This window comes from Epinephelus moara, chromosome 2, assembly GCF_006386435.1.
Source record: "Epinephelus moara isolate mb chromosome 2, YSFRI_EMoa_1.0, whole genome shotgun sequence".
In the NCBI taxonomy this organism is placed as follows: domain Eukaryota; kingdom Metazoa; phylum Chordata; class Actinopteri; order Perciformes; family Serranidae; genus Epinephelus; species Epinephelus moara.
In genome coordinates, this window is record NC_065507.1 from 7,513,911 (window position 1) to 7,528,376 (window position 14,466).

The 14,466-nt window shown below is 40.5% G+C and overlaps 2 protein-coding genes across 2 annotated transcripts; both read right to left on the minus strand.

Moving 5' to 3' along the window:
* Positions 1-324: 324 nt before the first annotated feature.
* sirt2 (sirtuin 2 (silent mating type information regulation 2, homolog) 2 (S. cerevisiae)) lies at positions 325-8,387 on the minus strand. Its single transcript, XM_050069546.1, has 16 exons — positions 8,201-8,387; positions 7,989-8,038; positions 7,747-7,798; positions 7,397-7,507; positions 7,221-7,262; positions 7,012-7,118; positions 6,465-6,521; positions 6,268-6,336; positions 6,057-6,186; positions 5,887-5,946; positions 5,691-5,746; positions 5,513-5,589; positions 5,160-5,211; positions 4,980-5,047; positions 3,549-3,615; positions 325-1,617 (listed from the first exon to the last, which is right to left on the minus strand). Exons 1-16 carry the CDS (start codon positions 8,214-8,216, stop codon positions 1,477-1,479), a joined length of 1,155 nt encoding a protein of 384 aa, XP_049925503.1. The 5' UTR covers positions 8,217-8,387; the 3' UTR covers positions 325-1,476.
* A 448-nt stretch (positions 8,388-8,835) lies between these two features.
* Positions 8,836-13,799, minus strand: dmac2 (distal membrane arm assembly component 2). Its single transcript, XM_050069279.1, has 6 exons — positions 13,769-13,799; positions 12,407-12,597; positions 11,786-11,866; positions 10,807-10,946; positions 10,475-10,637; positions 8,836-10,382 (listed from the first exon to the last, which is right to left on the minus strand). The coding sequence occupies exons 1-6, from the start codon at positions 13,784-13,786 to the stop codon at positions 10,211-10,213; spliced, it is 765 nt and encodes a 254-aa protein (XP_049925236.1). The 5' UTR covers positions 13,787-13,799; the 3' UTR covers positions 8,836-10,210.
* Between the last annotated feature and the right edge of the window lie 667 nt (positions 13,800-14,466).

Consider the following 14,466-nt stretch of genomic DNA (forward strand, 5'->3'; position numbering starts at 1 on the left):
CACTGTCACTGGCGCTGCTCAGGATTGGTTGGATGGGTGTTTGGTGGGAAATCAATATGGCGGAGATTGCTACCTTAAGTCTGGCTCCAAATGATGTCCCTGTGTCCCCCCATGTCTTAGCTTCATTTTTGCACAGCAGGAGGAACTGGAGAGGCGTCGCTCTTCTTTATGTCTAGTCACTGATCATTAATTATAAAAATTATCCACTGTCCGATGAATTTCTATATTGTATGAAAAGTTCTATGAGTTAGTACTAACTAAACACTGAAAAATGACCAGAGTTGACTCAGCTTCTCCCTGACACGGTCTCAACAAGAGTGAACATTATCAGCTTTACAAAGGTCAAATTTATTGCAGTATTGGTTTCCACTATTTTGTACAGATGGTGATGTAACCATGTCCACCCCCTGTATTTTACATTTCATGATCCAACAACTCATGCTTGTTTAGCTAGCTCAAACAGTTTCCTATGAATCAACTTCTTTTTGTATTTAATTACACCTTATTTAAGCAAGTCTTTTTTATCCATTTTGTGTTTCTGCAGCACTCTATATATCCCCAGTGATTTAAAAAGCAAAATCAATTACAGTCCTGACTGAAGTGAGAACAAAGTTACTGTTGTTTGTTGCACCATGAGATTAGGAAAACATAATTTGGCCTCATAAACAACCTCAACAACATTGTTAAAAGAAAAAAAACAGAACTAAAATCAAACAGGAGCAGAAGGTTAACATGAAAAACAATGTTAATTGAAAACATTTTAAAAACTTCCACATGACCAATGATCCTACTGTTATATTTACAACTTCCTCAGCTCCCCTACCAAGAAGTTCACTTTGTGATATATTTGACACCTTTAAGATGTCATTGACCAATGCGACCAACTTATTTCTGCTTGCGGAGATGACAGATAAAACACACAAGCCTGGTAATCTTTTGGGGGATCTTAAACTGAAATAAAATGTTTAAAGGAAGGAAAATGGAAGTGGTTTGGCCCAAATCTCTCATCAGATGTGTTCAATAATTGAAGACAACATCGTAGCTTTTCTGTAACGCAGCAAAGTCATGATCACACACTTGTAGAGTCTGTGTGATCACACTGCTGGGCTTTTAGAGATGTTAACCACCTTCCACGCTCTGTGAGATCTGTAAACATCAGCTATTCTTGAACAACGCCACCGTCTATCTGCCCATGCATAGAGTTAGCTGCCTCAGAAAGAAATATATAACTGAGACAGATGTGAGCTAAGGAAAAAAAAATTAGGAAAGTAGGTTAATGTCGGTAAAGTGCAAATGACTGATATAAACAGAAGCATAAAACACAGGGATGTCACACACCCTGTGAGACTGTTCAGAAGAATTAAATGTCCTCAGATGGAAAATGAGAGTGTGGCAGACACCCGTCGAAGCTTCACTTCACTCCAAACTGTGACATCACTACAGTAGATTTTCTTCAAACAGAAGCTTTTTAATTAGTTACTCTTCCTTTTTGGGCTCTGGTGCCACTGATGCAGAGCTCGGCTTGGCTGAGGCTCCTTTGCTCTCGCCCGCCTTCTCTTTCTTTTCCTGACTGTCGATCCTGGCGTGCTCCCGCTTCACCAACTCCTCCAGCTCCGCCTGGAGAAACAACATGACACGGGTAAACACAGCAGGGACTGTAAAGAAAACGATTGGCGAAAAACAGCTCATGCTCTGTGTTCGTTGACAAGTCCGTCCGTGGTGGTGACTTGAGACCACAACATCACACAGGAAAATCATAAATAGGTTACCCAGGCTGACATTTCAAAATCTCTCTTTTTTTTTTTTGCTCCTGCTGCAGCTCTAAACTGATGAGACTTTATGACGACCACAGGCGCAATGTGTACTAAATAGTCTTAATTAGGCGTAACAGTGTGGATCCATACAGATATGTCTAGATTTTATGACTTAATATTCGGTATCTTTACTCTAGACCATCTAGAAGCCTAATAATCATAAGTGTTCAATGACTTTTAAAGTAAAAGTAAATATGAAACTACAGCCAGCATGTGCTTAGCTTAGCATACAGATGAAAATGGAGGGAACAGCTAGTATGGCTCTTTAGAGTCTAAAAATACCACCTACCAACACCTATACAGCTCACTGAATAACAAATGGTATCTTGTCTGTTTAATTCTTACACAAAGAGTAATGTAAAAATGAAATGTTGTGGTTAAAGCATCTCCGCTGGTTACCTGGCAACCTCACAAGGCAAACAAGAGTCCGGGAAGTCAGTGCCCCCAGATGTAGTTTACCAAGAAATGGCTGCAGCAGGTAACTCCCCATAAAACCATAAATTGTGGTTTTTATGCTTCTGGTTTTGTTCAGATTTAACTTACTAGAAACAACGTGTTATTAGTGACTTTTAGAGGTGCAGCAGGCGGACCTTTTATTTCTTACAATGTCAAACTGGTCCTTTAATTCAACATGGAGAAGACAACACTACGCATGTGCTGGCATATTTGTTCGTACTGAAGAGAATAAGATCATATGAAAGAGAGGAAATGGGAGTTATAACACCTGACACTGTATTACAACCTTGCGGCTGTATGCCTCTGCGAACCAGTCAAGATGCTGTCACAGATTACGCCCATGTCTTTCCAGACTCATATGTAGCCATGACAGAAGATAATACCTCAAATATGGATGTTGCTGCGAAGAAGTTAGAAACTCTAAAAAGTGGATGCTTCACACACATCTTCAACTCAGCACAGAAGATCTATATAATCAGTGCAGTTTCAAGGTGGGTACCTAAGATTAGTGTCACCCATTCAGTATCTGACCAAATGTCTCCTTTTTTGTTCCTGACATATGATTTTGAATAATGGCCAGAAATGTGCTTGTGCAGAACATAATGATGTCACAGTGAAGCTGACCTTTGACCTTTTTGGATATAAATGTCTTCACTTCATCATTTTATCTTGAAATGTGTGTAGTGTATGAATTCTTGAAGTATGGACACATGTTTTGTGAGGTCACAGTGACCTTTGACCTTCATCCACCAAATCTTAATTGTTTGTTCTTGAGTTCAAGTAGATGTTTGTGCCAAATTTGAGGAAACTCCCTCAAGGTGTTCTTCAGAATTTGTGTTCACAAGAATGAGACGGACACAAGGTCACAGAGACCTTGACCTCTGACTCAAAGTCCGAGTGGATTTTTGTGGCAAATGTGAAGAAATTCCCTCAAGGCGTTGTTGAGCTATCGCATTCACAAGAATGGGACGGACGGACAACCTAAAAACATAAAGCCTCCAGCCATGGCTATCGCCGGCGCAGAGGTGTGAAAATGAGACTATCTTTGTAAGCCCTATGAGGGAAACAGTGATAAGGCATTGCACTTGAATTGCAGGAGTGGTTACACTGGTGAAATTACCTCCTGACTGAAGTGATTATAATACTAATTGCACTGAAGTCCGAGGCTGTTTATTTTGAAACTCGTGTGTGACTACTCTGTGGTAAATGGATTGCACTTAAACAAGAAGTGCAACCTTAAATGAGCACGGCATCTGTAAAAGATGATGTGTAACTCACCTTCCATCCCAACAGATCAGCTAGAGCCAAACAGCCTTCGTCACATGTGCTGATGTGAGCTACATCTCTGGAGAGAATAAGAGGCCACAAAGTTAGAAACTTAATTTCCAGCACTGATGCACATACTCATATTACAACACTTTCTCCTGGTGGATTTTAAGGATTTTGTTAGCTTGCATTGTCAGAGACGACTGGATAGTTTGTCATTAGTAAAGTGAATGATCAACGATGTTTGAATGGCATGATGATTACTGAGTGATTGGGTGATTACTGAGTAAGAGATTTACTCAGTAATCACATTAAATATGAATTAAGTGTAATGATGAGTATAGACGAAATACAGTGTAGCACAAAGTATCTCATGAAATCATTATCATGGATAATGCTTTTGTACCCTCTGGTAGCGCAGAGGTGAACTGCATGATGACAGTTTAAAACAAGTGGCAACCTCAGAGGCTGAAAACATGAAGCTAATGTTAAGTGCCACAAACTGTGGTTTCTAAAATGGCCACTCGAGGCTGGTTTCAGGAACAAGTCAATCCCCACAGACACCCAAATTAAAATGCCCAACCTTGCAGCAGAAATAAACATGTGTACAGCCTGGTACAAAAAATGGTTTTGATCTCTGTAGATAATTTCAACATTTATAACAACTGTACAGGGGGTGCATTTTTATATAACTCACCTGTTTAAATTTTATTAAAGCTTAAAGTTATGCATCATCAAAGGTGTGGCCTCTTTAAGTGACAGGTGGGTGCTGTCTGTTGACAAGTCACTGCCACAGCCACAATGTTGGTTGGATAACGTAACCATAGTGTAAGTGTTGTACCAAGTTTTGTTTGCCTCAAAAAGGGATTATTTAGCGTCTGGTTGGGCTAAAAGACCCACTAAGAAGTCGCATGTTCAGTTTTTTACAGGAAGTACATTTTGTTTTGATGGTTTCAAGCCTGTTTTTCTCTAGCAAAAAATAGCATTTTCAAAGCAAACTACAGACTGTATCAAACGTCTATGACTGTAAATGCACTATGCTAACCAAACTGGCAGTTAGCGTCAGGGTTAGCTCCACCGTCTCCTCCAAATAAAGTAAATTCTAGCTCCAAAAACTAAGATGGCGATGGCCAAAATGCCAGAGGGTGGTGTCTACATTTTAATACCTTCCTTAAGTTTCACAGGGGTATATGGTATATGACAGCATTTGTGTGTGGTGCTACCTGTGATGTTATTTCCACCACTTGCATTTATAAAAAGTTTTTATTGTCACTAAAAACCTTTTTCCCCTTTATCTAACCCAGTGTATTTGATCGGATTCACATCAGATCTGAAAATCTGATATTTGATATGTTTTCACATAAACTAAAAGGTGTAATGGGAGGAGAAAGGTGATATGGTAAAACAGCTGGAGAGGGAAAAAAAACATCATCTCTTTATCACCTGTATGCCTTGTCTGAGTCAAAGTCCATCCCTCCTCCAAAACCCAGCAACCCAAACAGAGGATCAGCCTGCACAGAGAACCATATAAACAATACTGCACAGACAATCTTAGACATACATCTATGACAGAACAAAAAAAGGTAAAGGCAGAAAGAGGTTGATGGAAGGGTGAAGGCTCACCTGCCCTGCCTTCTCCATGTTAATGAGCAGTCTGGGGCAGCTCTTTGAAACCCTAAATGACAAAGAAACACAGGGAAGGACACAAAGACGGGGACACAATTACTTAAACAATATTACAGTAATTCAACCGAAGCTCTAAACCAGAGTAATGTACGATAAATTCCATAATGTGGGTGAGCAGGCGCTCAGCATCGTGTTCAGACACTCCAAAAAGACCATGAGATTATTGCTGGAAACAAGCCTGAATGTTTTATAATGCAGGACAGTCTCACTGGCTGTTCTACTGCCAGATCCTTACTGCAGCAGTGTCTGTGGTCAGCAGCAGATTTTAGAAATATGAAACTCTGCAGTACCTGCCGACTAGGCCTGCAAATGGCTGGACCTGCAGAGACGTCCCCATGACGATGAGAAGGTCACAGCGAGGGAAGTCCTGAAAGGTAAATAAAGACGATGAGAGTTTATTTCAGCAGAGATGTTACATCACATTCTCTTCAAACATGCACACACGCTTGAAAACAACCACGTGCTCACCATCTTCATTGAGGTGAAGAATCGGACAGGTAGGTTCTCTCCAAAGAAGACGATATCTGGGTGAAGAGAGATAAGGGACACAGAGATTGTGAGGTTAAAGATGACGATGATGGTGAAATTACACAAGACAAGCTAACACAACTAAAATGACAAAAAAAAAAAAAAAACCAAGATAGGAAGTCAAAGATCTCCTGACCTGGCTTGACCAAACTGCTGCACTTATCACATCTGGGGATGTCATCAGAAAAGATTTTCTCTACAAAGCAGAGGGCAGAGGTTAAAGTCCAAGATGGCTGATATCACAACAACAGTAATCAATAATCAATACTCCTAGGCTCTCTAAAGTTAAACAAAATGAAAAGGCACCTTTCATCCAGTCCAGGTTGTACTCTTTGCGGCAACAGAAGCTGACACAGTGGGACGTGTAGAACGTTCCATGAGCTTCAATTAGATCCTCTCCCTCGAGCCCGGCCACGCGCTCCAGGGTGTCAATGTTCTGTGCGAAAACACACAAATCAATGTCAAAACAAAAATGGAAAGATTCAACGTGCAGCGTGTGGAGTGGGCTTTTTCTTACCTGTGAGTAGCAGCGTCTCAGGTACCCCTTGTCCTTCAGCAGCTTTATGAAGTAGTGACAGATTGTGGGCTAATCCGATAAAAGTCACACACAAGAGAACGAACATCTGTGAGGCAGCTGATGTTTCAATCTATTTTTCTTTTTTAACAATTTTTAAGGATTAATATGAGGCATACAAGGCAGCAAGTGTTTTGTACCTTAAACTGTCCTGGGTAGAGCTCCCTGGCCAAGGCGAAGAAAGGTTCTGGATGTTTCTGAGAAATTAAGATGTTATAGAAAAATGTTTAATTTTCCTGTAGCGACAGCGAAGAGTGAAGTAGGCACTGCCTCACATCATAAAACAGGATGGTCTTCAGATACATGTACAAGGGTGTACTTAGCAATTAGCCATAGTGCAGTGACACATCTTACTGGAAAACTGAGGTTTAGTGTTCAGTGTTTTTGTTCCTGAGTTTAGGATAAGGTCCCGACACTCTAATTTGACTATTCAATGACTTTCAGAGGCTTTTCTTAAAAGTAACAACCTAAAATCGGCATGTTCTTGGCATCTGGCATGACACTGCATTAAAACAGAAATCCAGGAGACTTGGCTTCTTGGCTAAATACTTAATTAATTAGGAAATAATTACCATTCTAATATTAATTTTGATTATGTGTCAAAACTGTCAAGAATTCTTGAAGCCCCTGAGAAAGCCATTTTATGCTCTACTGTGTCACTCTTCAAACTTTTAAACAATCTTTCACCTTGAAGTAATCTATCTGGAAGATGGCCTCTGGGTAAGGCAGGTTGTATTTTTGCAGGTTTGCATACAGGCCAGTTCCTGGTGAGCGGAAATCAGGGATCCCAGCCGCTGTGGGTGGAGATGGTGTCAAGGGTTACAGATTGAAACACATGATACAAACAAAAAGAAAGTAGTGTAATACTTTCAAATACTTAAATCCGAGAAACTCACATGTGGATATTCCTGCTCCAACCATGCAGATGATGTTTTTACCTGTGTGGATGCAGACAGACCACTCACTTAAATAAAAAAATAAGTGCTTTATGATAACAGGCTTGTGAGCATGTAATCAATCCACTGTGGTCAGCCGTAATGGATGTGCTGACTGGAAGCAGTCAGAGACTCACATTTGCCGCTCTTTATGTATCGCGCCACCCCGTCCAGGGTCAGCTCATCCAGGACTTTCTCTGCTGAGCCCAGGCCCAGGGTGCTGGAGAAGAGGTTGCGCAGAAAGTCCACTAGCAGAAACACAACAACAAAGGAGGATAAAAAGCAACATGGGAGAATATTTAAGCAATTAATTAATGAAATAATAAATGTAAGCACTAAATTTGTAGCATGATTGCATGTGTGTGTAAAACATGACATTATTAATAGTGTATTAATGCAACAAATATGGTATTGACTTGACAACAGTATGATCTTCTTGTCTATTTTTTGCATCACTGCATGTTTCAGATTATTTGTTTCCACATACTCTCGGTGTCTCCTGCTGCCTCTTCCCCACTGCTGTCGTCGTCAGATTGTTCCTACAATAAACAAAATACTGACATTAAAACCAGTGACTTTGTGCGCAGTGGACCTGCTGTGAATGGCTGCTTTCTTCACCCAAGATCTGCGTTAGTCACACGATGACAGATGACTGCTTTGTTCTGACAGGCAGCCGAGTAACAAGTCACTAGCCACGGTCTCACAACTGCAGTTAATTTATTTTCTTACCTCTGGTTCAGGTGTAACCTCCTCCTCTTCTTCTTCTTTTTTAGGAAGCTCTACAAATGTAAAATTAAATGCCAGGTCAAAGTCCGCCGCAACAAATGTTTTTCCGTGTTAAGTGAGCTGTTAGCATTATAGCTAGTTAAACTAGCTAGCTCGGTAGCGCCGTCAGAATGTCGAAGTTTTAACTCAATTTGCACATTAGACACTCTTCTTACCTGCTGCATCAGACATTTATCCGTCTACTAAGACCCTTTAACCACGAGGGTCCGAATGACAACTATTTTAAATCCCAGATTTTGCGAAGTTACGACCGGTATTCACTTCAGTTAGCTCTCAGCTGGACCGTCGTGTTGTTGTCCGTCAGAAACACGTTCCGTGTTTGTTGTGACCTAGTTACCATGACGCATGGTTCCTACCGCAGACCTCACTACTTTATGTTCCGGTAAATGTCAATCAATCAATAAACTAAGTCTTAATAATAGGTAACGTGAAGAATGACTAATTTAAATAGGCATTGCTATCTAACAGGCAGTGTGAAGTAGCACTAGTTCTGTTCACATCAATACTGGCTACTAAATAATTGTAGATGGTGTCTTTACATACAAGAGTATCAGCGGTTTCTTCATCCCCATTCACTCTTGTGTCTTCATCCACCCACTGTAGGGTCTGACACTGCTGCAGCACAAGGCTCATACTGGATTATGGGCTTTAGTTTCCTCACATAAGCTTCCACAGTGAAGATTAGAAATATACAGACACATTAAGATGTGTGGCCACGTGGTTTTCTTCATCTGTTAAACATGAGTTGTGAATTCACAGGTAAAAGTAATACATTTACAATAAATTTGATTTTAAACAATAAAATCTTTATTCAGAATATTTAGAATAATATTTACATTCCAGCACATAAGACAATTATCACTGTGCAGACAAAGTGTATTTTGCTTGAGGCAGATACGACTTTGCGTAGATTGAGATTCACATCGTAACGGTGCAGACAGATGACAAAATTAAGACAGTACAAGTTTGTTCCATGCTTGCTATATTTTCTCTTTTACACAAGCTTGTATCTAATTAAGCCCTGTTTCCTCCAAGCAGTACAGTACAGTACAGTTTAGTACGCTTTTTTTCCCCCCCGTTTCCACTGTGAAAAGTTGTGGATGGCACCAATAGAACGGTTCTGCACCGTCCCCATGTTTGGTCCCCCCTCTGTTGGGGTACCTAGCACACAGATCTGGTACTAAAAGGTGAAGCTGTGAATACTGCAGTCTGATTGGTCAGTAGAGGACGGTCACTCTGCTCAGGGCTGAGTTGTGTCTGGTTTTGAGGCTCATGTAACCACTGTTCATACTGTGGAGAGTTTTATTAGTAAACTGTAACTATAAAATGAAAGGATGTTTTGCTGCCTCTCACAGCAGCTGGAGACTGAGAAAAAAATAACTGAATTCACTGGGACGACTGCCGGCAACTTTTAGGGTGGAACGTTTACTTGTAATGTTACTCAATGCATGAGGTGAAGACGTCAATTCATCAACACATTTTGAGTGGATATTCACGCACTTATACATATTGATTTCAAATGGATTATGTGAACTGCATATATTCTCATCCTCACTTGGAGGAATAAAAAAGCATCGCAGAGCGTTGTTCCTGTGGGCTACGGCAACACTAAACCCCTGAGCTTGCTTTAGAAGGACTACATGCATCCCGCTATTTTTAAATATCCCATTGAGAGAGACTCTCACTGCAGCCTGTTCTATTTTGTTCTGAAAATGTCGGCGTGCAGCCTCGTTCTGTGGACGATAAACCAGGTGCTGGACGGAGCAGTGAGTAACAACAACCCTGCCCACATTTAAGAGTACTGTTTGCGGTGGAAACACAAGGGTCTAGGTACCATGTCTGAAGGGCTACTTTGGTTCCAAAGGTACCATACCGAAAGTGTTTGGTGGAAACGGGGCTTTAGATGTTGCCAGTGGTGTGTCACATCTCTCTGAAGAGCAAACTGGTTTGGTCTGATATCGAAAATAAGCTGCGACAGCTTTATTGCTCAAAAAATCCTACTTACTACCTCTCCAATTCTTAGGTCAGATGTTTCTTTCAGATGTGTCGTTGCTCCGTCAGCAGCACTCTTTTCATCAGATTACAGTGACCTGACGGCAGAGCTCTCTCAGAGGATTCTTTGTCTCCTTAAAGTCTCTTGATTCCTCCGAGTCCCTGCCCATTCCCTACCTTTGCCCTTCCATATGCTCCTCCTTCCCTTCTCCTTCCTGCATCAGGCTGTGGTTGTAGCCAGTAGCAGTGATCTGGCACTGTGGTAGCATCTCCTCCAGCAGGATGATGACCAACCCAGGATGCGAAATCCCAGGGAGGGACGACACGTCTAGACGCCGCAGCCCTCTGCAACAGCAGCACAACAAGGGAGGGACTAAATACAGAGTAACGTTTCGGTAATATTAACAAGGCTATGTTGTGGGTCTTTTGATAATTACTTGAGATTCCTGAGTGCAGCCAGGCCGCCTGTAGTGATGCGTGGACAGTGAGAGATGTCCAGTTCCTCCAGAGAGTCCTGAAACATGTGGAGCCTGGCCAGGAACCAGTCGTCCACTTCAGGACAACCTCTTAATGACAGAGTCCGCAAACAATTCTGACCCTCTGAGGGAGGACAAAGCAGATCAAAAACACTCAATTTGCATGCTTCATATTATTGAAATAAATTAACAGATCATGTGCCTGACGCAGAGAGAAAATTAGATTACAGTAGTGACCATGTGAGGAAAAAGAAGAGAAACTGGAAAAGCAAGGCAGAGTTGGAGCTCATTACCCAGGTTCCCCAGTCCTGTGTAGTTGATCACTGTGTAGTTCATGTCTACTTCCTCTAGGGGTGTGTTTTTGTGATCCAAGAAGGCCCAACTGAACTTGCCCCTCTTGTCTGCATGAAACCACTCTGACTGGCCGACAAACCTGAGGACACAGCACAGACAATGACACAACAACTGTAACACAAACAGCATTTGAGCACATTTGAGACACGACTATCAAAGTGTTATCTCTGCTAAATTACATGCAGATTATATACAAACATACTGCAAAACACTAACACTGCAGACAAAAACTAAATATGTTAATACTAACAGAAAAAGTAGGAACCACAGAATCTGTTTGAATGTTTTCAATGCATTTGAGCTCATCTGACAGGCAGCCAATCTCGTACCTGAGGTCCGTCTGTTACGGTATGAGTTTCAAAGACTTTAAATTTAATTCCATATCAATAAGGTGATCCACAGAAAATTAATTACCTATTTAAGTAAAAGAATAATCATAATTTTTAAGCCAAAACTCCAAACTTTCTTCTTTTCAATGTGAGGATTTTCTGCTTTCCTCTGTTTCATATCATCGTAAATTCAGTATCTCTGGATTTTTACAACATTTTTCGGACATAACAATTTATGTTATGAACCAAACAGTTAATTGATTGAAATATTTCAAGCAGCAGATTCTTCAGCAGTGAAAACAGTTGTTACTTGCAGCCCTACATGAATTAAATGCTTGATCGCAGTCAATTTACATCACACAGAAAGACATAAATCATAATGCTACACCCATAAATAGGTTCAGAAACAGTAGCTGCCTTTCGTCATGACGTTTTTGTCATAAAATAAATTGTGTGATCACCTACCCCCTAATATTTCTAAGTACAACCTGAAGGCTGACAGGAGCAGAAATAAAACAAACGAACAAAAAAAGGTCTGCAGTGTATGCATGTGACAAACTGTGCAGAGGCAAGGGAACAAGGCACTTACCTAAATCCTCCCTTTAGACTCAAGATGTAATACGCTGATGCTATGTCTGAACCATAAAACGTCTGAGTGTAGCCAAAGAAACTGTGAACGACAGGAGGGAAAAGTCAGCGATGGTGAGATAACTACACTAACAACGAGCACACAGCCTGAAGAATAGTTTATTTATGATAACCATTACAAATCCATGTCATATTTTAACTTATTACATGCACATTCAGCTATTAATATAAAATATATACATTTTTGTGTTTTTTATTTTAGTGCATTGATTTTTAATTTGGCTATAATACAAAGGAAGGCATTTATGAGGTACTTGACAACTGCTTTAAACATGACGCAGTCAGTCACACACTTCTCAGGTGTGCATATTGAAGGTGATGCAGGGGACACGTACCACTTGATATCTAAAACATATAAATGAGTCTCTCCTTCTTTTGATGCACAGAAGGCAAAAATTGATGCAAAAATATTCACCAGAATGCAGGAAATTAGGTATTAGGTATTCACATGTTCCCTATCCCAGTATTGAAATGAAACCTACGCCTCTGGCAACAGACACCAGCAGCAGCAGTGGTATGGATGCATCTCCACGTTCAAGACAACCAAAAATGTTTTTCTTACGCATTCTTCTTCTGAATCCCCTTCATCTTCATTTTAGACCCCCAGCTCAGGAGCATTTCCACATCATAGAAACGCTGAGTGAGGTAGAGGAGGAGCCTTGTGTGCAGAGGAGGGGGAGACACTGAGCTGGAGCTCCACCGTCGCGGGGCAACAAGGAGGAGCGCCGACCGCTGGCAACATCTGTGTAGAGACTGTACAGAGAGGCAGAGGAGAGAGACTGAGAGGAAGGACATGGCAGGAAACTGTGACTACTATCCTCATCCTCAGTTCATGTCTAAATAGAGAATATGAGAAATAAAAAACTAGAGATGTCTATGAAAGCGTTCATGTCCTGATGCTCACAGTGTCTTTGTTGTCTGAAACCCTTAATCTGTTATTAGTCATGTAGACACTTCGTCAAAGCTGCAGCCCTGAAAGACTATCTTTAACATTATACAGATGTTAGACTTTTCCAAAACTTCCAGTTATTTCTAATGACTCCATTAACGTTTCCAGGCCTGTAAAGTGTAATTCAATGACTTTTCCAGGTTTTCCATGACCATGGGAACCCTGTTATCTTGTCAGATAAAACAGCTGCTGACAAAGTTTTCCTTTGGGTACATAATTTGTAGTTATTTGTAGTAATAAATATCAATATATTGCAATATATATTACCGCAAAACTCAGCAAATTGTAAATCCCAATATTATTGTATCGTGACTTCAGAATCGTGATAATATCATGGTAGTATCGTGGGGCCTCTGGTGATTCCCACCCCTATAAATAAGCTATTTAGTTTTGTTTTAATGATCTGTTCATTGAAAATGCTCATCAGTTGGTTCAACATAGCCTTTGAGTAGCTTTTTTGGGAGGAATAGAGACTTTATACCATAGTATATTTTAATATGTTTTAATTTCTGCCATGCTGTGTACAAGCATTTGTAAATAAGACTAGAAGGACCAATAGTTTTGGTACTGGGTAAGCTTGTATGTAAAGAATATTTAAGCATGTCAAACATGCATATTCTGTTAAACCAACATGAATTGTGTTACTGGTGTGGTCCACAACAGACGGGTGCTGTGCTAATTGTGTTTAGAGATTCAAATGTGACAACAGGTTGGATAAAAGGGCGTTAACGACTGTAAAAAGCTGTAATAAGGCGACTAAAACTGAGTTAAAATTTAAATTTAGCTTAACGTTAATTTACAGCCATATGCATGTTACAGCCTTCTAGCTAAAATACAGACGACAGTGAACGCAACATATCTATTAACGGTCTCGTTACATGCTCTTTATAGTCTGTCATTAAAAGAAATGACGTTACATAAAAGGTTTGACAATTATATGAGTAATAACTAGTTTACATTTGAAGGGTAACTCACCATGATAGTGGCAGCCATGACAGCGCCGTCCAACAGGAAGTCGAAAGGGACAAACGTTGCAACTCCGCATTTTGCAGTCAGTTGTTGTTCATGGTTTTAGCCGCTAAGTGTCACTGTCTGCACGTCTCTGATGCTGCAGACCTGATAAACCTTACCTGACCTGAGACACACAGCAAGGACGGGACAAGACGGGACACCATGGGACAAGATGGGACAAGTGTCTCGCACAGCAGCGGTGTGGGTGTTTAAACGTGTGCACTGTTACACTTGAATCAACAAGTAAATACATGTAGGGCCAACTGTCTGTGGTGGTTATTAAGGTCATCAGTAATAGAGTGTGTAAAATACATTGCAGAAAATTTCTACAATCATTTCTCTCGTGTGAAGCTTTCAGTGTGAGGAACATAATTTTGAGTATGACACAAAGAGGTGGAAAATGATCGTAGGCCTACCCTGGGCCGAACTGAGAGGATTACTGCATGATTAAAAAAAGCAGAATAAAACTTCACTGGAATTAATTTCTTTGGCAAAATTACAGTGAATTAGCATCCAATAAGTCAACTTTATCATTTAAAGGCACAGTCCAAATATCTTATATAGGAACAATAATAGATGCCAAACTGATCATTTGAACACAGATGCTAAGAAAGATTTGCTATATTTCATGCATAAACCGAGACAGTTTAAAGTGGATATAT

What these genes read in the sequence shown, in the direction of transcription:
- sirt2 (XM_050069546.1), bottom strand. An exon ending in TGGAGCAGGAATATCCACAT is followed by an intron (nt 7,119 to 7,220) that starts GTGAGTTTCTCG and finishes CTCCACCCACAG; the next exon opens with CGGCTGGGATCCCTGATTTC. An exon ending in TCCAGATAGATTACTTCAAG is followed by an intron (nt 6,522 to 7,011) that starts GTGAAAGATTGT and finishes TTAATTTCTCAG; the next exon opens with AAACATCCAGAACCTTTCTT.
- dmac2 (XM_050069279.1), bottom strand. An exon ending in AGTCTAAAGGGAGGATTTAG is followed by an intron (nt 10,947 to 11,785) that starts GTAAGTGCCTTG and finishes CTGTGTCCTCAG; the next exon opens with GTTTGTCGGCCAGTCAGAGT. An exon ending in GCTGCACTCAGGAATCTCAA is followed by an intron (nt 10,383 to 10,474) that starts GTAATTATCAAA and finishes CTGCTGTTGCAG; the next exon opens with AGGGCTGCGGCGTCTAGACG.